This window comes from Perissodus microlepis, chromosome 15 (genome assembly GCF_051167445.1).
Source record: "Perissodus microlepis isolate ML-2025 ecotype Zambia chromosome 15, ASM5116744v1, whole genome shotgun sequence".
In the NCBI taxonomy this organism is placed as follows: Eukaryota; Metazoa; Chordata; class Actinopteri; order Cichliformes; family Cichlidae; genus Perissodus; species Perissodus microlepis.
The window spans coordinates 22,606,903-22,630,599 of record NC_140475.1 but is presented as its reverse complement, the minus strand read 5'-3'; the positions used below and the strand labels follow the sequence as shown (position 1 = coordinate 22,630,599).

At 40.2% G+C, this 23,697-nt stretch overlaps 2 protein-coding genes across 10 annotated transcripts in view; both read left to right on the top strand.

Moving 5' to 3' along the window:
• myt1la (myelin transcription factor 1-like, a) overlaps window positions 1-12,638 on the top strand; it is a 90,781-nt gene extending 78,143 nt beyond the window's left edge. For 7 of the 9 annotated variants that reach the window (XM_084953912.1, XM_084953917.1, XM_084953915.1 and 4 more), the window contains exons 16-24: window positions 1,361-1,429; window positions 1,818-1,880; window positions 1,999-2,082; window positions 3,838-4,059; window positions 4,283-4,374; window positions 4,548-4,651; window positions 5,619-5,762; window positions 7,300-7,362; window positions 9,222-12,638. In XM_084953912.1, the coding sequence (XP_084810038.1) occupies window positions 1,361-1,429; window positions 1,818-1,880; window positions 1,999-2,082; window positions 3,838-4,059; window positions 4,283-4,374; window positions 4,548-4,651; window positions 5,619-5,762; window positions 7,300-7,362; window positions 9,222-9,362 (982 nt within the window). In that variant the 3' untranslated portion in view covers window positions 9,363-12,638. The remainder of the gene's footprint in view (window positions 1-1,360; window positions 1,430-1,817; window positions 1,881-1,998; window positions 2,083-3,837; window positions 4,060-4,282; window positions 4,375-4,547; window positions 4,652-5,618; window positions 5,763-7,299; window positions 7,363-9,221) is intronic. The other 2 variants (XM_084953918.1, XM_084953916.1) reach the window with 1 other exon arrangement.
• Window positions 12,639-14,975: 2,337 nt separating this feature from the next.
• On the top strand, window positions 14,976-20,527 carry e2f6 (E2F transcription factor 6). The gene is made up of 9 exons (XM_084953870.1): window positions 14,976-15,251; window positions 15,675-15,977; window positions 16,563-16,597; window positions 16,772-16,827; window positions 17,094-17,280; window positions 17,525-17,680; window positions 18,404-18,518; window positions 18,739-18,889; window positions 19,956-20,527. Exons 1-9 carry the CDS (start codon window positions 15,135-15,137, stop codon window positions 20,012-20,014), a joined length of 1,179 nt encoding a protein of 392 aa, XP_084809996.1. The 5' UTR covers window positions 14,976-15,134; the 3' UTR covers window positions 20,015-20,527.
• The last annotated feature ends 3,170 nt before the right edge of the window (window positions 20,528-23,697 follow it).

The following is a 23,697-nucleotide window of genomic DNA, read 5'->3' as shown; positions in this document are numbered from 1 at the left end:
CAAATCCCGATCTTTTTCCTAAACCAGTTACTTCATCATCAAAAAAAAAATCATCAGCCATCAGTTAACATAACACCGTCAAGAAAGAGGACTTCTATCTATGAAGTGTATGTTAGCTCCACTGTTTTGTTCACTGACTGTAAGTAAGGCTATTGTTTTCCAAACAAATGATGCACTTTCTTCTTGTTCCTTGTAATCAAATTCAAATTCAAATTTTATTTGTCACACACACACACAACCATACACAGTATGACATGGGGGTGAAATGCTTGTAGCTGTGCAATGCCCGACCATTGAATGACAGTGGTTTTACAGTATTTACAATTTACAGGTTACTACAAAAATTTACAAATTTACTTAGAAATTTACAGTAAAAAATGTGCAAATTGCAGAAAGAGATTATAAAGATTATAAATTATAGGACGTGTGCATAAAGAAAAACCAGAGTGCGTGTGGTGATGTGATGTGTGTGAGAGTCCAGTCTTATAGTGATGTAATGTATGTGGGAGAGTCCAGTCCTACACCTGGTTCAGGGCCCGAATAGCCTGGGGGAAGAAGCTCCTCCTCATTCTCTCTGTTTTGGCCTTAAGGGAGCGGAAGCGCTTCCCAGACCTCAACAGTGAGAAGAGTCATCAAATCAAATAATCAAGTAATCAAACGTCTTTAGCAGAAGGTCTTTGGGAAGGAAGGTGTTTGTCAGATCCAAGTCCTTTTTCTTGTGCTTTTGTGTGCTGTTTTTGTAACCAAATAGTTGAACTTAAATCCAACTAATGACTTAGAAATCAAACAAACTGTAAAACTCAAATTTCTAAAGGAAGCACAAATCTTGGTATCCTGGCTAGTAAGCCTTTGGCTTATTGAGTTCATTTTTCCAAGTAAAGGCCTTACAGTATAGTGAGAAGCTCATCAGTCAGGCAATCCCCTGTAAGTGACTGATTGGCAACAGTAGTGAGGAAGAATTGCCCTTTAACAGGAAGAGACCCTAGATTTAGTGGAGCAACCAGAGGAACCCACAAACAATAAGCAGGACAGACACAAAATACAAAAGATGACAAATGTTAACGACACCTGGCACGAGTAGCACAGTGCTGCCACAATGCTGGTGATGAGTTTCACCAGCACCACCTAGGTGCTTGCCATATGTCTGTAAAACAGGATCTTTATGTCACAGTGGCCAATGTTCCTGCAGCCAGTCCAACAAGGCACTGTTGCTAAAAAGAAAAGAAAAATAACTCTTGTGTGTAACAGTGAGACACAGCCATCGTCGGAGAAAACCACATTATGTGTGGCCCTGGGATGAGCGCATGTTTGTAAAACTGTCGGTGGTGTTAAAGTAATAGTGGCTCTTCTCCTCCTGCAGGTTGTCAAGCTGTCAGCTGGCCGACAAGAACATCCGCGGGATGATGACCACTAACTCACAAGAACTCAAGTGAGTCAACAGGATCAGTGTATCACTGGTGTGTTGTTCTCAGCAGAGTGGAAAGTGTGGGAAGGAAAGAATGTTAAAAATATCAACTGCTGTCCATTCAGTGTCCTTTCATTTAAAAGTGTGTAACTTTTTCTATGGTTGGATTTAGAGCCCGCTCTTCTCTGGTTCATCCGTCATCGGTTTTCCTAAAACCATTTCTTCCTGTCTATGATGCTTTGGGTACCACTCTAATGTGTTACTGTAATTGATTTGTGAGAACTGTGACTGTCTGATGTCAGACATTCACGGAAAAAGAAAACATTTTTGTGGATGTAGTCTTTCATTTTTTTTTCGACACAGGAACCATTATGTGATAATACAGGTGTTTGATCTTGTATTTACTCCTCAGGTGTCCAACGCCCGGCTGTGATGGATCTGGACACATCACTGGAAACTATGCCTCCCACAGGAGGTACATTCGTAAAGAGTATAATATACAACTGCGTGCATGAAATCACAGACAAACAAACAGCAACAGTAAACCATGCTTAACTGAACGCACATGTTTTAAGTAATTTTCTGTTCTGCAGTCTGTCCGGTTGTCCACGAGCCAAGAAAAGTGGCATAAAAATCCTCCACAGCAAAGAGGACAAAGACGATCAGGAGCCAATCAAGTAAGGAGATATTTTGGAGATATGTCACAGCCTTAATATTGACAATATTGGAAAGTGTCAGGTCTAAGATTAAAAGTAAACCCAAGCAAAATGAGGGGCAAAGACAGTGCCACTCAAAAAATTACCAAAGCTCTGTCATTGAGACATTTAAATATCTGTCTAGATTCAAGGTTGTGCATTCATTTAAAGTGAATGCACTTCTTAAATATTTTCCTATGATGTATGAGACAGTTTTTGCCATATTTTATCAGCTTCTTCCCTGGTGTTGTTAAACTGTCTGAGACAAAGCAAAGAACAAGTAAAAAAAACAAACAGATTTCAGACCAGTAACTGAGATGTTGCTCATAGATTTTATGTAAGGTCCACAAATACAGGGCTTAGGTGTCCTGTTTTTTAGATCCTACCACTATATTAAAGCTTATAGAACAATAACAGCGCTTTAGAAAAGCAAATTCTAGTTTCTCTTAAAAGTTTTTTTGTTGCTGTTGGTTTTATTCATGCTCATCAGCATCTTTATGTTCCTCTCTTAAATGTAAAATAATTATTTTAAGGCAGATATTGGATTTTAAGAGAATAAATCTTTGAAACAACACCTTGCCAAAAAATACAATCAATCAGAGAGAACAAAACATTTAGTGATGTCAAATCTGAGGGGGGCATTCTTTGGGTTGTGCAGGTTTGTTGGTGAGGTCAGTGGGATTGGAATCTGGGGACTTTGGAGGTGTTGTGGAGGATTGCTGCACATGCTAATGGATATATGAAGAATTAAAATAACAGGTTAAACTGTTGCCGTGTATTTTAAACAGGTAGAACAGGATTCTCATCTTTTGACAACTTTTCTAGAGAAAAGAGAGAAGGTGCATCAGTTAGACTTTTCAAATCATCAGCAAGGAGGAAGGACTGGCTTGTTTCGTTGCCTCTTAAAAGCACATTCCAGGTCCTATTATTATGCATTTTTTTTGCATCAAGGTCAAAGCACTTTGTTAATGACAGGTTTATCCATCATCCCTCTCTTAAAATGCTGCCTATGTAGACTGACCTTTCTAACTTTTGCAAAGAATATTGCAAAAGCGGGGAGCCGCGGTCAGTGCTGCACTCCACCTCCGGCTCCCAGCAGACCAAGTCCAATAAAGGTTAGCGCTAGTGAGCCTTTGACATTTGTGTTAAAGCCGAGCCATAATGCTAAGCCAATACGACCTTGTGAATAATCTAAAGTTCAGCTTGTGTCAGTCTGTAGCCAGCTGCCGCTGCCGCCTCTGTTCCATCCACCATCATCATTAACAGTAGAATTATAATTAAGCTTAACCTGAGCTCGGCTGGGGAGCGGCCTGTGGACGCTCGGCTCATTCTAATCAGCCCAAATGTCACAGCGAAGGGCGTTTTGGGATGCAGGAGGCAGAGCTGAGTGTCTGGAAGCTGAGGAGGTGATAGGCGTTTGTCCTGCTCATCGTTACGCTGCTGTGGCCTTGAGGCCTTGGAAGGGTGGGGGAGGATTGTAGATGAGGAAGTGAGTCGTGACTCAATGTCCTCCCCCATTCATCAAGAGTCCTATGGAGTGCTGTGGACAGTTTCTAAAGCAAAGTGTTTCTGTCCAGCTGATCAAAGAGCTGATGATGGTTAGCGCGGCTGGCTGCGTTAGTCTTTTCTTAAACTAAAGCTTTTTGGAGGTGACAAGACTTCACTTCAGGTTAGAACTGTGGAGTGTTTTAATTTTTTTTTGAAAAGCAAACTGAGACCTTTATACTTGTTTCTCAGGTGTCCAGTGCCGGGTTGTGATGGTCAGGGTCATGTGACAGGGAAGTACGCTTCTCATCGCAGCGCATCAGGCTGCCCCCTTGCGGCAAAGAGGCAAAAGGACAGCTACGTCAATGGCTCGCAGTTTGTCTGGAAATCTGGCAAGACAGATGGCATGACCTGCCCGACCCCGGGCTGTGATGGCTCAGGGCACGTCAGTGGGAGCTTCCTGACCCACCGGAGGTAAGATCTTTCTAACTTTAAACAAAGTTTGTCATCAGTTCCAACTTTTTTTATACAATTTATACAATTTGGGGGTAAATAATGGCCAATATTCAGGTCCTCTCCTCCTGCTGTACATGCTGTTGGCTTTTGGTCAGGCAGGAATTTGTATGACGTTATCTATGCGAAAATAAGATACATTTTTTAACTTGGAGAAACATTTGGTTTATTTTTTTTTTTCCAGTCTCTCCGGTTGTCCCCGCGCCACCTCAGCCATGAAGAAAGCCAGGATGAGTGGCGTGGAAATGTTGACAATCAAACAAAGAGCAAGCAAAGGTCAGAGCTCAAGAAACAGAAGAAGCTTTAACCTAAGTGAATTATTATATATCTGAAAGAGTGAAAAAAAAGAATTTCCTTATATTAGACATTTTACATGTGATAAAATGCGGTAATGCTGCTTTGACCGTTAAGTCAGGAGAGATGGATCTTTTTGGGTTTTTTTGTTTCAGGTATCGAGAACGATGAAGAAATCAAACAGCTGGATGAAGAAATCAAAGATCTGAATGAGTCCAACAGTCAAGTGGAGTCAGACATGATAAAACTGAGGACACAAGTAAGATGGTCTCTGTTTGTTAATGTAACATAAATACAAATAAATACGTAAGACACTAGTTGGGTAAGAAACTAGACTGTCCTGTAATAGACAGACATAAAGGTTTCCCAGTAAGCTGCTATTTCCAGTAGAAATGTTTTTGTCACATTATTTGACAAAAAAATTTCTCCTCGATATTTAAATTATTTGATTATTTGAAAATGATGCTGTTTTTTTAAGTTCATGAATGTTTTCTTGTGTTTTCTTTTTCTTCTAATAATTTTTGCAAAGAATAAATCTTGCACCTTAACTGCACTCAGACTTTTAATCTGAAAGGGTTAGAGGAACTTTTGGCATTCATAAAAAATACTTTCATAAGAAAATCCTGCCCTCAGCAGCCATCTTGCTTGGTTTCACGTGCTTTTTAAGAGGTTGAAGAGAACTTCTTTAAGTTTGTTGAAGATCAATGTTAGTTCTAAAAAATGTTTAGAATTGAAGAAGCCTCTTGGTCCATTTTAAAATCCTAAGATGAAGGAAGATGCAGATGTTATGTGACTTGGATGACTGAGAACCTGCACGGACATAACATCTGCATCTTCCTTCATCTGCAAGACTTTCCTACTTTACCTGACAGATGTGCATGTGTCCAATGCAATGGGTCGGACACAGTGTTTAATCTGCCATCTTTGAGTACAACAATCCGTGTGATCTTTCAGCTAATAGTCAGTCAGTGCATTTACCAATAGCAGGTGGGCATCGTGGGTTTTCACGGAGGCTCCCTAAACCAGCTCCAGTAGTGCAAATGCAAGTGCTGTGTGCTACATGGGAGAGAGGACATCTGTGGGCAATATGCTGACTCAGTTCTCCTAAAATTGTCTGAAGTTAATGTTGGTTGATTGTTTGCACTCTTCCCAGCCATTTTGCTAATGTCACTATTAATACAAAAGCTTTCAAAGGTCTCCTACTAATTTATTTCCTCATCCGGTAGATAACCACTATGGAGACCAACCTGAAGTCCATCGAGGAGGAGAACAAGGTGATCGAGCAGCAGAACGACTCCCTGCTGCACGAGCTGGCTAATCTCAGCCAGTCGCTCATCAACAGCCTAGCTAACATCCAGCTTCCACACATGGTAAGAAAAAAAAATCATCTGTGGCATGAAGTAAACCTAGGATGACTAATAATGTGACAAGTATTCTTTTACCACAAATATAAGCTTCCTTAACGTGTAATTTAAATATCTAGAGACTTATAAATGTCAGTTAAATATTTAAAAATTTGAATTTACTGGTTTGAAAATCTTGTATGTTTAACATCAGTATACAACATGCTTTAAATATAAAGACAAATATAAATAATTACATCTCAGAACAAATATACAGCAGTTTTATAGCAGTGTTAGCTTTCTTAGCAGTTTAAAGTGGATCTTATTTTTGTTCTTGGACTTTACTTTGAATGTGTCACAGTTAAAAAAAATTCCCCTTATAAACAGAAGGTTTTAAGACCAGGTGGGTGGGGCTTCTGTGCCTGAGATGACCATATTTGGGATATCTCCACTATCCGACATCATGCAGACCCAAGACTAGAAAAAACAACTGTCTGAAGCTGAGTTTTTAGAGCAGTGAGAGTGTAGTAAAGCCTAAAACCAGCATGCATAAACCAGCATGCATTATCCAATGAGTGTTTTTTTTTAAACTTCAAAATGGACTGAAATGCAAATCTATGTATTTATTTCTATGTTCTTTGTCTGACATGACCTATTATATCTGTTACAGTTTGTGTAATGCCACTTAGAAAATGTTATGATTGTGTTTTGAGTTTTTGTTGGAGGCTTTTCTGTTTCACGTGTTGTAAATGAAATGTAGATCTGAGGCCAGCTGTTCATGATTTCGACCCAGGGATTTTTAAAAAGCCTTCTCCAGCTTCTTCCCCCCTTAGCAACACTCAGGTTTTTCTTCATCTGCTTCTTTCTGTTCTCCACCTTCTTCTTCTTTTTTTTCCTCCCAGCAGTTCATGCTGTGCTTCTCCTGTGCTTTGAAACGCCTCACAGATTTTCACATAAAGAAACGGCCCGTTGTTTTCTTTCTTTTGTTGTTGCTTTTTTGTTTTTGGTTGACTTTCAGTGAAGTTGCTCATGGCTGTTTTAACGTCATGTTGTCTCAGTGTCGGAAGAAGACTGGGGCTAATTGGATAATCTCTTAAAGCAGTAAAAACAGGAGTTGCTTGATAACTGGACTCTCTGCTTCCTTTCCTTCTTCCTTTAATGGGCGGGAATGCTTCATATCACACTGTAAGAAAAATATTCGCCTTAACAAGGAATTCCCAGAAAGACGCGATCTCATTACCAGAAAAATACTGAACTGAATCCAAAGTTCTGTTCACACTGCAGGACTTAAAATCTTTGATTCTATTTTAGCTCGCAGTGTAACAGTTTGTTCTCTCAGTTGTCTCTTTATTTTTGGCATTTTATACCTCTTTCAGTTCGTTCTGACTTTAAAATTATTCAGAAACTGGAAGCTTGCTGCAGTCTGAACAGAGCTGCAGGGCGAAAAGACTTGTTAAGGTGGACATTATGTTTTTTTCACTCCTCGGTGTAGCTTATGAAGCTTTGTGACCGCCGCTGTGTGTCTAGCGGGCTAATAGACTTCTCTGTACACCCTCTCCTGTAGAGACCGCTGCCACAGAAAGAGGCCCCAGTAAAGCATAACTGCTGTTTACAGATGCCTCCCAGAGTAAGAGATCCATTTATCCTTTATCCAATTATCCTTCTCTTCTGCACTGTCATCCCCCCTTCCTATAATTCCTGTAGCTCACTGTGGCATAGGCACATCCTAGCTATCCATTTATCCTGCAGCTTTCAACTCAGCCATGTTGATAGTGACATCAACTGTAGATAACCGCTTTTCCTCTTTATGACAAAAAATATATTGAGAAGCTAAATCTATCTTTAAATCCAATTTAGCCCCAGCAGAGAGTGTGAGAAATTCTCCTGCTTTGTTTTTTCTGACTGCACTGAAATGCTGAAATCATTACATAGATAGATCATTAGATAACGTGACATTAACTGCAATTCTGCGCCTTAATGACGTAATGTTTTTTGTTTTTTTCGCTTACCTATAAACTAAACCTATAAACTCATCAGGAAAGTACTTAGAGAGGTAAAATCCCCTTGACTACTTTATGAACTGAAGTATGTATGTAAACATAGGTATCGCCCCCTGGTGGCCAGTAAAAAGAAAGTTGGTTTACGCTTCTTTCTTTCAGTCCTGCTTTTTATGGTGTCTATAGTCGAACAGCATTATCTGCTTTGCTATTGCACCAGCACTGAAAAGCTAAAATGAGTATTATTCGGTGGGCACATACACTGAAACCAGATTCACACACATCGTTTAACTGTTTTCAGTCCATTAAACGACTCCTGTCAGTCCCATAGATTTGCCCGCAGGCAGCCTCTTCCATCAACTAGTAAGCTCAGTAGTCTATTATCACCTCATTTAACGGTGGGCATGTCACTGGTTTTTTTTTTTTATCCTACTGATTACAGTGGGTGATAACAGTCTTCTGGCATACTAGTATTAAAGGTAGGTTGTCTAAGATCTAAATTGACTTATTAATTAAAGAGCATACATAACTGAAATCTTTTTATTGTCCATTTAAAGCCCTTTAAATGAACAATAGAAAGACCTCTTAGTGGGCTCAGTTGATCGCTTCATTTAAGGATTACAATGATCAGTGATTAGAATGGATGATAACAGCCTTCCTGTCTCCTCTTAGTACAGGAGGGCATCTAATGGGGGTATTATGACCAATCATGACCATTAAAGAGGCTAATAACAATGAAAGTGTGTGAATCATTTAACTTGAGATGTGGATATTTGACTTTTATGTGCCAATTAAAGACGGATCATTGGCTTTTTGAGGCTCTGGACTCAAATTCTTTGATTGGCTGAGTCAGTGTGAAGTTAGCAGGATGCAATGACAGCAGTGCAGTTAAATGCAGGGCAACTGGCTCAGGCACCAAAATAGTCATTTGTATTAGTGTCCCTTAAAACCTATAAATGCCAAGTATTAAATGGAGGTCAGTGAAGACCTCAAAGACTATAGTGACACTATAACATAATGTGACATTTAAGGTGGGCAATCATCAAATAACCCACCAAAATTCCTGAAGCCAAAGCTGCACTCTCTCAGAGAAGTACTTGAACCACCAAAACTCCCAGTTGGCAAACATGACTTTCCAGTTATGTCTTTCCCATCTGCTCATTAGCATCCCATTAGTTTTTATCATCACAATTTTGTCTCCATGTGCTAAACATTAACCTTTCATATACCCACCAGCTAACCATCTCTCACCTGGTTTTTGCATGGTTTGGAGTTGCATTTCGTAGATAATCGGCTGATATTACATCAAATATCGTACATTTACTTTTTAGAAAGGGAGTATTTTAGTGAAGCCATGCTTTCCCAATGGTGTCCCTTCCTCCCCCTGCCGCCCGCCTGTCTTCCAAACTCCCCCCAGTGTCTGAGTGAAAATAAACCGCCACCTTTATCCCACCTGATTGTGTCTACATGGGTTTCTTTCCCCTCACAGGAACCAATGAATGAACAGAACTTTGACACTTATGTGAGTACACTGACAGACATGTACACCCACCAGGACCAGTACCAGAGCCCGGAGAACAAGGCGCTGCTGGAGAACATCAAACAGGCCGTGCAGGGCATCCAGGTTTAACTTTGACTGAGGCCGGAACAACAAATGCAAAGCAAAAGCAACAAATGGGGGAAAAAAAGTGGAAAAAGCACGGAGTGGGTTGTTTTTTGCTGCTGTAATCTATCATTAGTTCTTTAATTTCTTCTGCGGTAATGCTCTCAACTCCATGGGTATCTCTTTTTTTATTATGTTGATTGTTGTTGCCTTGCTTTGAAAAAAAAGGTTTTAAATGAACATTCACGTTTTGTACATTTTCATATGACCTAATATAATGTGATGTACTGTTTATAGCTGCTAATGTATGCACATTCTAGTGTATATGTATGTATTTATTTATTGTAAGCTTGAATCATTTTTTATTTTAATGCGATTTTTTTCATACATCAGAAAAAAAAAATACAAACTGGGCGTCACGGGTTTAACAGGGAGCAGAGCGGCGACTGGAACATGAAGAGCAACCACTTCTGAAAAGCTTCTCACGAGCTTGGAAGTTGCTCATTAATTCTTTTTGTTTTTTGTTTTCCTCTTAATGTCTGGAAGCGGACACTAATGTAAATCTTTAGCAATTATGAGAAGAAGCGATGCTATGAGCAAGAAGATTTCAAACATCACGACACGGAAACTTTCTGGTGCAAAATCCCATCATCCCCTTCGGAGTTGTTCCGTTTCAAAGCTGTCCTGTTCCGCGGCCCGCTTTTTCTTTGTTCGTGGGAGGGAGTGCCAGTGGAAAGACCAATGGCTGCAGAAAATATAGGAGACAATCTGCCATTGTGAATTTATTTGAAATCATCAACCTCGACTAGCTAATAGAACAACGTGTCAGCAATATTGGTATGATAATATTAAAGCGTTTGTTTAGATATGGGATGCAATCTATATGAAAAAAAGTTGTTTGGGTATATGCAATTTCTTATGAATAAAACTAGAAAAGAGCTGATAGATCTTTTTACTAACTATAAATGTATTGCGTTTTGTATAAACCTTTTACTACAATCATGTTTTAGGAATTTGACACGGGTGAGAGGACTTTGGTTCTGTCATGTTCGACTTTGCACAGGGACACCTTTGTTTCCATGTTTTGATGTTTTTATTGCCCGTTAAGAGGCACTTAGCAGGCAAACGGATCTGTAGATATGACTTTTCTTTCTCGAGGCTGACGGCTCCGCTGGACTAACAGGGTCAAAGTTCCCATCCTTCATTGTATATTGCACTCGTTCTGTAGAAAACGTCTTTCCAGTCATGCATCTTGTTGTCTGAGCCACAATGAGACATGATGCCAGACGACGTGATGACCAAGCACCGCTTTTCTTTTTTTCTTTTTTAAGTCTTTGTAATTGAAAAAGATGAATGAAAACTAGAGCCAGCAGTCGTGACGTCTGTGCACTGAATTTACCGACTGAGTATTTGATCTGAATCGGCCTTACTGATGACATTCGGTCTGAAATCACAGTACTGATGGAACATGTTTTCTCAACACCGTCGATCATGCATGCACTTTATTGGAGTATGTTAAAGTATTATCACGTGGTAAATGAAGCAAAAACTGTACAGCGAGTTTGTGGAAACTGACTTTGATAAGACTTTGCGCTGGAGATGCCTGTTGGAAAGCAACTTGAAGCAAATTTCACTGAGTTGATTTAATTAAGGGAAAACTCCCCCTGTGGTCTCTCCCCAGTCTCCATTATTTCACAGTCCAAGATTTAGCAGAAGAAAACATCTTCACAGTCAAACTTTTGTCTGAAACATCACAGTTCAGGATCTCTTCTTTGGTATGCAGACACATTCTAAAACGTGTTTGCACTGGATAATAAGACAATAATCATTTTTTTAATATGTCTGCCATCTTTTCCAAAATATGGTGTCAACAGAGTGGAAAACTGTAGTGCCCTTTTATTTTCTGCATAGACATTGTAAGATGACTCCTGGAGGACTTAACCTCCTGAGACCTGGGCTCATGTTTGGGTTACTTGGGATGTAACAGTGTTGGTTAGAATGGAAGGAGGGTGCGTGGTTCCAAAAGGAGTTGAAAAAGTCACATATGTTTTCTGTGTGTACATAAAAACGTGATTATATGTTGTAAGCCGATTACAACCCCCAATGTTTCCAGAAGATTAATTCAACCGAGTGTAACTTTAGGTTACCCACTAATAACACTAACAACAAGTATAAATCAAACCTAATTCTTTATAGAAACAGATAATATGATGGGAAACTGTGTTTATGCAATGCAAAATGTTTAAACATTTGCACATCTGATGGGCTTCTCTGCATACGCTGACTGATATATTACTGTAAAGCCACTCTGGACCAAATTAAGACATGAATAGTATCACTGTATATGATCCAGGAGCCTCGTGAGAATCTAGGGTGGAAATGTTTGAGTATATTTTTAAAATATATTTGTTTGAAATTGTAATACATGGATAAAGACAAATTTTGGAACTTGCACTATACAGCTTAGTAATAGCAGTTAGACAGTTAAAGTGATGAAAGGGTGAAATTTTCCTCACTTATACAAGCATAAAAGTTCAATTTAATGTTTTAAAGGAAAGCAATTTATTGGATTGTTTCTAAATAATACATAATTACAAAGTATGTCTCATCATACTAAAATACATTTTTTTATGTATTTTTTTTTCCACACAAGGGAGAAACAAACTGCAAAGGGGGGAGTTTTCTTTTAAGACTTCTTTGGACATTTACTGCAAAGTCTCATTCCCTGACTTTTACATCTTCGTCCAGAACTTGGCGTCTGCAGCTTCCTGCCAGTAAACTTCTGCGTTAGATAGACTGACAGCTTGTATTTTTTATTTAGTCAGTTATTCTTACTGATAACAAAGGAAATGGGAGTAAAAGCACAATTCTGCCATTTAAAGACAGTCGATAGACTAGATATTGTAATAACAGATGTAAAAGCTAAACTGTAACTATTTACATAGAGAATCTCAACACTAACATGTGACACGCTAGAATGCAAAAGAAAATCCATATGAATATTTGTGAAATCATCAATTTATGAAGATGATCGTTTCTTTTCAGCAGTGCACAGATAAGGGGTTTTTATACAACATTCATTTTCTCTCCTTTTACCCCTTTTTCTCTGTTACTTGCAAAACTTTCGACAGCAGTTTTCTTACCACATGGCATGGGTTTCTGTTGATATTTTTGCTGTATGTTTAAGGTCATGAGTTGCTATGTGATATTTTAATTTGACTTGTGAAGTTTGTACAATTTTTATCATGCTGGTGTTGGCATCTCTTGCTCTGAATAAATCTTGTGTTGCAACACTGATTATAACCTTCACTTTGTTTGTCATTTTTAAAGCTGACAGTTAGTTACGTTAATAGTGTGCAGTCGGCAGACATTTAGTGATTTTTATTATTTATACACCAATGAAAAGAGATCCAGTTGCCCAGTTACCTTTGTGACTGAAAAATAGAATATACACCAATTTGCCAAACCATTAAAACCACTATAATGTAGGAAAAAGGAAAATGTAAGGATCTGTGTGACCTTGACAAATGGTAGTTTGAGTCTGAGACCATCTCCAGTAAAGCAAGCCTTCCCAGGATGCACTGGCTAGTTTCAGTACCTAAAGTAGTTCAGGGATATCTACCTGGGTACTGATGAAACTCATTAGAGTTAAGGCTGGATTTTTGTTTTAGCCACATTCTAGATAAGCATATTTTAAATTTTATTTGGTTTAGGTGGGCAAAAATTCTGTAAGGAGGGGTGGACATTAAATCGACCCAATCCCTAACTCTGAGTCCTAGGTAGTTTATTGATGGACTTAACAGAAATGGGATAGCATACACAGCTTCTGCAGCTGGTCAGGATCTTACTATCTACTACTGGTGGCACCTACAAGCACGTAAGTGTTTGATCTGAACCAGTGATTTTCTTCAGGTTACCAATACCTTACTAGTACCAGGTTGGATCCCTTTTGTCTTGAGAGCTGCCTTAGTTCTTCATGGCACAGTTTCAACAGGGTGCTGAAAACAATCCTCTGTGATTTTTGTCCATATTGACGTGATAGCATCGCACATTTTTTTGCAGCAAACTCATTGCCATGATCAATTAACCAGTTCGAAACCAACTTTCTGACATGGTGTATTACCCTGCTGGAAGTTGCCATCAGAGATGGGTACACTGTTCATACAGGAATGAACATGGTCAGCAAAGATACTCAGGTAAGCTGTAACATTTAAAGGATACTCAAGCGACACTTAGGGGCCCAAAGTTTGGAAGAAAATGTCCCCCATGCCATCACACCAATAACACTATCCTGAACCACTGATAGAGGGCAGAATAGAGCCAAGCTTTCATGTTGTTGACCCTACCTTCTGAATGTCAGCAGAAATTGACTCTCATCAGACCTGCTAATGTTCTCCCAGTCTTGTGATTCTCCAGTTTGGTGAGCCTGTGTGAATTCTAGCCTCAGTTTCTTGTAATTAGCTGAAAGGAGTGGTACTTGGTGTGGTCTTCTCCTGCTGTAGTCCATCTCCTTCAAGGTTGAACATGGTCTTCTGCATACCTTGGTTGTAAGTACTTATTATTTGAGCTTCTGATGCTTTCCTACAAGCTCAAAGCAGTCTGGCTGTTCTCCTCTGGCATCAAGATAAGATAAGATAAGATAAACCTTTATTACATGTGGGAAATTTGTTAGGTCACGGCAGAAAGTGGACAGTACAAAGTTACAAGCAGCAAAAATTAAGAAAAACAAGGAACAGAATAAGATCAAATAGAATAACATACTATATAAAACACAACAAGATGCTGTATACAATAAAATAAAATACCATCTCCTGCATGGGGGGGTGGGAGATGTTGTCCAACAGGGATGACAGCTTAGCCTCCATTCTCCGGTCACTCACCACCTCCACTGGGTCCAGAGGGCATCCTAGAACAGAGCTGGCCCCATGGATTCGCCTGTTCAGTCACTTTCTATCCACAGCAGAGATGGTGCTGCCCCAGCAACAAGGCAGAATTGCTGTTTAGTATAAAATAGAATAGAATGCCTTTATTGTCACTATACAGATGTACAATGAGATACAGAGCATCTCCTACTCAGTGCGAACATGTGGGAGAAGAAAGGAGGGTGAGGTGCACAGTTTCTGCAGCACTATATACATATGAACACACACTCCCCGTTGATGTATAAGGGGGCTAAGTCTGTGCTGTGCCTCCTGAAGGCGACAGTGACCTCTTTGGTTTTCTTGTTGTTCAGTGCCAGGTTGTTCTCTGAACACCATGCTGCCAACTTCAGGATTTCCTCTCTGTAGGCTGCCTTGTCTCCCTTTGAGACCCCATCCCTTAGAGATTGTTGTGTGAGCAAACTGAGCAGTTTGAGAAATCTGCATATTGCCTGTCTAGCAACAACAACAATGCCACTTTCAAAGTCACATAAGTCACTTTTTTATGAAGTTTCAAACCAGCCTGCTGAAGTTCAATGTCTGCTTGTCTAAATACAATTGGACATAATTTTTGCTGTACAAACATTGTAAATATCAAACTGTGATATGTGAATAAAGCTTTAAAAAGAAATTAAATACATAAATAAATCTAAAACCATAAGTTCGGTAGAGGGCGCACATGCATTATCGCAATCGTTGGCCTACGTTGTTGTACTTCCGGGTGAAAACATGTCCATTTCCGGCGTGGAAGACGACACAAACAAACCAGTCGTGCTGTGGCGGGTTTTTATTCCCCGTGTGCTAACGGTTACAAACGGGCTGCGGATGTGCGCTTTGCCCGCTCGGTGTGTTGAGGCTGGGCGGTGAAGAGACGATTACCATGGTGAAGTGTGTCGTCTCTGGGTGTCCGAACCGCATGGTTAATGTTAGCCGGGGGCTCTTCAACAGACCCAAGAAGAGGTTCTTCAACTTCCCCCAGGACCCTGCGCGTGTCCAGGTAGGGTCAAAAAACTTTGAGAGTTACAACATATTTACAAGCTACATGTTTGAATAGCGATCGTTAGCATCTGTTATATCTGATTCTACCGGCTAACATGACGCTAACATGATGCCAGTTAAACAGCTGCTGTTTAAATAACCCTGATGACATGTGTTAGCTCATTTACTACACAGCTGGAGTGAACAGGAACCCATTTCCAAAACATGGAATCAGCTGTGCTGTTTACGCTATTTAAAGCTAGTTTGGCCAGTAGACGAGTAAATATTGTTTTCTTTTTATTTCTACCAGATAAATGCAGTTTTAATCACAAATAACTACCAGGTTACCAATTTGGCCCTGTATCACAATATCTGTGATGGAGTAAAAACCCAGCCAGTCAAACTAGAGATCAATAAAGACTAACTGTGTAACTGTGTTCAGGTGTGGCTTGCAGCGCTGAGGGAGACGGAGAAGCAGGACTCTGTAGAGCAGCATCTAATCTGTGAAGACCACTTCTTGCCAGAGGACATCTCGGATGAGGGCGTCAGCAGCGACGCCATTCCCATAATGCCCCCCTGCCTGGACGGAGCCCTGGGTCTGCTCAGTCAATGGGGGGCCGAGTCATCCGAGGAGGAGGATCAGTGGGCTGCTGGAGGAGGAGGGGGTGAGGAGGAGGAGGAAGAGGAGGAGGACGTTAATGTTCCTGTTATACCTTTTGCACAAAGACCTACTCCACATAAGCAGGTAAGAAAATGTCTATCTCTACATTTCTTTGTGTGATGTAAAGTAAGGTCCAGTTCACAGCTGGTTGCTGTTCCCTGTATAGAGTCATACAGCGTCGGTCTGTAAGTGCCAAGTTTGCCAGTTTTGTTAAATACATAAAGGCCTCGATGACCTGTGATTTGGGAGTGAGAGTACTAGAATGTATTTGGCCTCCAGTACCACTGTGAGGAACTTTGGAGTCATTTTTGACCAGATTATGACCTTAGTTGAGTGGGGGGATAAAGGGATGTCACGTTGATGCATTTTTTTTAAGTTAAAAACTTTTTTGTTTTGATTTTGTTTACTTGTCAGTTCCAAACTAGTGACTTACTGAATATATATTTTACGTTGAAGACATAACTGAGTGTATAAGCAGTTACAATATTGTTTAATTTATTAACCACAGTGTTTGAAAACATGTATTTAAACAATCAGCTTGTAACTGATCGTTTCTTTTTGGGTTGATTCTTATGTTTTGGTGTGAATAAGTTGGTGTTTTATCACTTTTTGGTGGACATGAAATCATTCTGACTTTGATCTGCTTTGTTTTCACTTTTTGAACTTGAGGAACCAGATGCCAAGACGAATTTAGGAACAAAAAGGTAAAAAAACAAAACAAAACAACCCAAAATGCTTTTTTTTTTTTTTTTTTTGCTTTCTTGCTACATTTTACAAATGGCGGACAAGTTGTAATTCCACTGCCTTTTCTTATCTTTTCAAACATTTTAACGATAAATGATAAGTGAATTTAGTTCATTTTTTATCTTTCTTTTCAGGGAAATCCTCAGTCATTTAAAAGAGATGATACAGACCAGGATATCCACCCGACAAGGTGCATCCTTCTTTGATATTTATTATTTATTCAGATTTTTTATTAGGGTTAGGTTAGATTTGAAATACAGAGAAGTAGTGGACAAGATCGAGTAAATGTTCAGCCAGCCAACTGGAGACTCACGGATTGGGACTTTAACAGCCACGTGGTGTGTAGTCCTAACCTGTGCTGTGTTTGCAACATCTTTTAGTGGATAACATAGAAAGATGTAGACTTAAAATGTTTTTATCCCCTTGTTCCGCCTCTGAGTGTCATGTTGGTTTCAGATGTGTCTCTGGGAGTTTTGACAGTGCGCTTCCTGGAGCTTCTGCTGATGTCGCCCGATGGCACGATCGACCTCCGGGAGGTGACGAAAAGCCTGCAGACCCGCAGGCGACGAGTTTATGACATCACCAACGTCCTGGAGGGCTTCAACGTCATTGAGAAGCAGACGGCCAATAAGGTTAAGTGGATGTGAGTGAGCAAAAGTTAATTTCTTACTGTTGAGTTCTGAATACTTTGTGTGTTTAATGTTAAACGCTGACAAAATAAATTTTTTGGTCTCTTTGTGGGTCTCCACGGACATCTCTTGGGTTTCTATCAGTAGAAAGAGGTTGCTTAAAGATGTTATGTTTAGTTTTTGTTTTTTTAATTAAACTTAACGTCCTGTGCGCTGTCTGTGTAACACAGTGTAACAGTGAACTTGTTGTCTGTCCAGAGGAAGCTGTCCAATCTCCAGCTTTCTGCTAAAGAGCAGGCAGAAGTTCCAGAGAGAGCTGGAGAACCTGAAGCTGGTCGAGGACACACTTGACAGCCTCATCAAAAGCTGCGCCCAGCAGCTGTTTGACATGACTGACGAGTGGCAGAACGCTCTATATCCTTCTGCATTTCTATCAGGGACTCAGGACAGTTTGAACAGAAGTAATGAAAACAATGCTCCTGAATGTAAACCATGATTTAACCACGTCAAAGTTTTCCTTTCTCAGAATGAGCCTAAAAACAAGTCAATTTGCATGACTAGGCCATTTACAGTAAAAGTAAGAAGTTTGTTTTTGCCAATTTGAATGGAAATTAATGTAAATGTTCTTTATTTAAAAAGAAAAGTATGTTATGCTTGAGTAAACAAAACTCCAAGAGAGCTGAGACTCCTCTGGCTTTCTGTAAAACCTCTGAGCACCAAAACGTCCTCTCTTCATGCATGAAAAAACCTGCAGTTTAATTAAATGCTACTTGGTGTCACACCTGCTGATACAGGAACAGCCCCTGGTTTGCAGAGTTTGCCTTCGAGATTTTAAGAATACAATTATAATTGTATTATTTTATTCAATTATAATTGTATTCTTATTATAATTCCATATTTGTGCTTCCACTGCCCCCTTGTGGCCATTACATTAGTTACTGCAGGTTAGATGAGAGAACAGAAAATCTGTCAATCATTTACTCTAGCTGCACATCTGAGAGCATCACTCCTGACACTCTATAAAGATTAAAATGTCACTTTCGTCATTGGCATGAAAAGAAACCGTGAGGTCTAAAACCACCCTTTAATCACTGTTAAGTGAATAGAAGATAGTTTTCTTTAACTGTCCTCCTGCACATTGGCCTACGTGACCCATGAGGACATCAGCCGGCTCAAAGCTTTCCAGGAGCAGACGGTGATCGTCGTCAAAGCTCCAGAGGAAACCAAACTGGAGGTTCCTGCACCGACAGAGGTAAAACAACATAAAAATACTAAAATATCACAGACTAGGATAAAGTTCATTTTCAGCATGATCTGGTCTCTTTTATCTGAGTTCAACTCCAATAAATGTAGCATGATTAAAATAGTGTGTAAAGTAATCATTGTTTTTGTTGTTTTTCAAAACCTGATGATAAATTTTTCTAAACATACGCTGAAACTCAGGGTACATTCATGCATGTGTGTTGGTGCAGGACAGCATCCAGGTCCACTTGAAGGGGGGGAAAGGTCCCATCATGATGATGACTTGCGATATTGGGGCAGGTGAAGCTGTGACAGAAGAGATGAGCGGCTGCTTTGTGACACTGGAGGAAAGCCGGATAAAGACGACCACACTGCACAGAGGTAAAAGGAAAAAACAGAGTAACACAGGGTGATAAAACCTGAGGTTTCAGTAACTGAACTGGTTCAGGTTGATATTGAGACTGTTTAGCGTTGAGCTACACACCGTGTATAAATGAGCTCAGTGCAGATGACCATCAGGATCATTGCCAGTGGGTTTATTATGTCACTAGTTTTTATACCTACATATTTAGCTGTGGAGTGTACTTTAAAGAGAGATCAGTGGGTTAGTGAGGCATGTTGAGCCTAAAGTCAGAGCTTTTAGGGTCACATTATTGGCTCTTTTACTAGCTAGATCACCATGGTAACTTATGCCGATTACATAAACCTGTCTGGATCAAGTTATGTTCCATTTCCATTTAAAGTCAGCCAGTCACGCCACTTTTACTTTCAGTATGCCTTAAGTGCCATTTAGACATGCAGCCTGTTGAGCTGTACTTTACTGGCATTACTAAAGTTAAGCCTTTCTGTCCATCATTAAAGTTTCAGAGCTCCAATGTGCAGCTGATCTGTTACAACAATAAATGGGAGCACTCAGTAGTAAATCTATTCAATTATGACATCACAAATGTGTCTGACAGAAGCAGGCGGCTCTCTGTTGATCCATTTTCCTCTCAAGAATGAAGTGATGCATCGAAGTTGTCCTAAAGCAGAAAGCCTGAGTCACCGGAATGTCGACAACCACCGTTGTGATGCATGAAATCTTTGACTGAGGTTTTAGCTTTTGTCAAAGCAGCTAACATAAACAAAGCTTGGATATGTTAAACTTGCTTCGTAGTATACCCCTCTGATGGAGGATGCATCAGGAAAGCCCTTTCCTCCTCATGAGCCTCTGCACTAGATTGAATAACATTTCAGTGAATGCAGTGGGCCAGGAACAATAAACATGATCAGATCTCAGTGCGCTCAGAAAGCTTGATTATGTAATAAAACTCTCTAAATGACCTCGAGTATGTTTTTGCACTTGGGTTCTGCAGTTTCTTTTATGGGTGAGCATAAACACTAAATGTAACTCCGCTGATGTTTGTAGTCTGAATTCATGGTCATGGTGCTGTTGTTGCTGTTGCAGAGACCTCGATTCCACAGAGTCCCACAGAGTCCCACACAGAGCACGTAGCTACCAGCTGATCTCCAGAAGATATCGTCTGATTTCAGGGTTCAGCACAAGGAATTTGAAAGCATTAACAGAAACTGCAAAACGTTTCTGAAAACGGTTTTGACTGGAAAGATCCAGAAATGAATTGTCAGCTAAATGATATTCAGCTGAACGTCATCAGCTGAGTCCTGGCATGATGGGGACTTTATTTATGGATCATTTGGCACCACGTTTCGTGTAACTGATGTGGATGAGGACAGTTTAACCCAGATGTTTGGAGATTCATTTTTGTATGAAAGACTTTGGGGGGAATTGAGCTGCTGAGCCTCCGTTCTGCAGATGAGTGCAGAGATTCTGGAGGCCTTGTAATACACATGACAGTTATTTACTGACGAACGTTTCCTGTAAAATATTTTACCTCTTTGTATTTTGAGTTTGTATCAGTGTTTATGTCCTGATATATGAATATTTTCATCTTGGTTTGAACTTTCATTTAGAAACACACCTCCAAGATGCTGTAATGAATAAAAATGAACTTGTATAAACCTGAGGAGATGGCTCATTTCTTTCACCTGCAGCTGAAACGATTTAAATATGTGAATTTTGTGACCCCTGACCTTTTCTTCTCTCTGGTTACACTTACTCAATTCTCTTGTCTGAAACACCTCATCAAAGGCCTTATGGTTAATTCTTGTGTTTAAATAATATTGTTATGAAGGCTAGATGCATTTCCAGGAGTGGGGAGCTTTTTTTTTTCTTTGTCAAGGTCTTTAATCTTGAAAACTGCATGGCACACAGACAGGCAGAAAAGACCATTCAATGAAAATATCAATTCTGGGGATCTGGAACACGGAAAGTAGAATATCTAAACAAATGTAACCAGCTAACCTCAAACACCGGTTATACTTTGAGTGTCTCCGGTGTTTTTTCAGCACCGGTTTATACACACATACAGAAAGACATTACTATGACATCCACTTCAAATTGAACTACAGGGTGATGCTATGATACATGATATTGAGACACACAATTCTAATCTTATGACATTCTTAGCAAATTTACAGCAAATAAAACAAAGCACAAATTCAAAGTTTTTTTATTTTAAATTTTTTATTTTATTTTGTTTTTCTTGGTTTGGCGCTGTTTCTGAACTCCAAATGTCCTGTTGTAATTGGACATTTTGATGTAAGAAACAGCACCAAACCCCAACAACACTTCCCTCATGGTGCTTTATATTGTAAGGTCAAGACCCTACAATAATGCAGAAAAACTCCAACCCCCTAGAGCAAGCACTTTGGCGACAGTGGGAAGGAAAAACTCACTTTTAAAAGAGAGAAACCTCCGGCAGACCCAGGCTCTGGGATGGGGTGGCCATCTGCCTCGGCCAGTTGGTGATGAGGGAAGGAAGTTGGGAGAAGAGTGTTTCTTTTTAACCACTGTGGTTTGAAAAGTTCATTTAGATGCCCAATCGAAATGAATATTTTAAGCCAATTTAAGAGTTTTGTCACATAATTACATGCACGTGTCAGTTCAATTTTAGCGTGCACATGAGAAAACCCTAAAGATGATGTTTGGTCTCCTCAGTTTGGCATGTTTTTTGAAGGTTGCCATGATTAGTTTGTCAACCAATGAGTTGCTTGACCTCAGTATTGAAGGAGGCCACGTTTCTTGGAGTTCAGTGTATATTGTCAGGCTGAGTTGTTCAATGTTCTCCAAGGACATTTTGTAGTTTTTGGACACAATTTTGTTCCACATCTTACCGTTAAGCCTCTGTATAGTAAACTCAACTATATCTGGATCTGCTGACTTATTTCTTTGGTTCATAGTGTGCATTACCACATCTTCAATGACAGTTTTCACCACTTCCTTGTACTCTTGCCTGTTTTTAGAGACACTGAGTACTCTTCTTGGTAATGCAAGGAGGTGTTTGGTGAAGGTTGGGACAGTAAAGTTATCGAGCTGTTCCCTCAGATTAAAAATCAAATACTTTTCCTTGCAGTTGTGTGCTATGCAAAGATCCTTGAGAATGGCCCTGTCAAGATTTTTCAGCCGTTTTGGGGACAGATCCAAATGTTTCATTGTTTCAATTTCAGGCCAGATTTTCTGAATGAGGCGATCGCTGATGCAGTCAGGAGTGAGGCGCTCTGTGAAGAGCTTGTATTTAGAGGAGACTTTTTCTATGGCCTGTGAAACCACCAACTGGATCAGTCTGTTCACACACAACTTATCCTCCATTTTCAGTGCTTTCTCCCGTGGTGATATTTCAGCCTTTGTCTCCTGTATTTGGTTGAGCTCATCTGCGCTCAGGTACGTCTGGAGGATGTATCTCTCTGGGGTTACCGTTTCTACTGTCTCTGTCTTTGCCTCCGCTAATTCTTTTGTCTGCTCGTCCGTTTTTTTCTGCATTTCTTTTGTGTCCGTCACCACTTTCTGCTCTTCCAGGACTTTCTTATTTTCTTCCTCCAGGACTTTCTTCTCCTGCTCCAGATTCTCTCTGTGTGTTTTCTCATTCCACAGAGTTTCTTCCAGAGAGGCCTCATGTTTCTGAAGCTGTGCGAGCTCAGCAGACAGACTTTCCTTCTCCTGTTTGAGGATCAGGATTTTGCTGTCCCTCTGCTGAAGCTGCTGTTTCAGACGGTTCATCTCAAGGTCAAAGGTGATGGTATTTTCCTGGCCTGAGATGAAAACACAACAAGTCTGATCCCCTTTTTCATTGGTGGTGCTGCTCATTTTCACTTTGCATGACACCGATTCATCAGTGACTTCTCCAGCTTGGATCTCATACTGGTCCTGAATAAGGTTGTCCAGTGCACTTTTTGGCACAGTGCACACAAATTCTGCTTTTGCTTTTTGGATGCTCATTTCTGACATTTGAAACAAAGCTAACAAAGCTAAAAACAGATATTGAGATAAGACTGAGAGAAGCAGAACAAAAGTTCATCCAGCGAGTCGCTCGTGACTGTAAGTAAGAAACGTGCTTGTCCAGTGTGCGGTTTCAACTGCTATTAAGGATTTGAGTTGACTGTGATGTCACGGCCTGATTCTCTTGCCTTTCATCTTTGAAACTAACCCCGCCCACAGCAACGCTCCCTATTGGCTGATTGAAAATAGGTAACGCCCACAAAGAACAGGCTGTCAGAATTTCTGACGTCATGGCCCGATTCTCTTGCCTTTCATGTTTGAAACGGGCCTTGATAGGGCTTTGGAGCGTGATGTCACGGGGGTGGGCGTGGAAAGGATTTTGGCCCGATCCGCCATTTTGGGGGTCTAGCGCAAGTGAAAAGGGAGCGAAGGCACACACAACAGCCATGGTTCGTATTTGCTGTGTGGTCGGCTGCAATGTTCGATCACACGACCGGCAAGAGAATAAGCTTGAAAATTGTTTATCTTTTCATTCTTTCCCAACCTGGAAGCAACATGAGGCAGCTCGTGTATCGATGTTAGCAAACGAAGGCGTCTAGCCTGGATAGCAGCTGTGAGACGAGCTCCAGTTCTCTTCCATCTCCAAATATCTGTTGGTGCTCCAGACATTTTCATTCCGGTAAGTTCTAAATATGTTCATATCGCTCTTTATAGCCTATTAGTTTTATTTGCGATGCGCTCTGAGCTCATAGCAAATTAGAACAAACATCCTACTGAGTGATTTTGCAGAACTACCTTCTATTCATAGAGTTGCTAATTATTTGGCATTATTGCAGCAAACCAGCCTATGAAA

Excerpts from the sequence above, each read along its gene's own strand:
- e2f6 (XM_084953870.1), top strand. The coding sequence starts at position 15,135 with ATGGTGAAGTGTGTCGTCTCTGGGTGTCCGAACCGCATGGTTAATGTT. Across the intron at positions 18,519-18,738 it reads AGGTTCCTGCACCGACAGAG|GACAGCATCCAGGTCCACTT; the intron begins GTAAAACAACAT and ends GTGTTGGTGCAG. Across the intron at positions 18,890-19,955 it reads GACGACCACACTGCACAGAG|AGACCTCGATTCCACAGAGT; the intron begins GTAAAAGGAAAA and ends TTGCTGTTGCAG.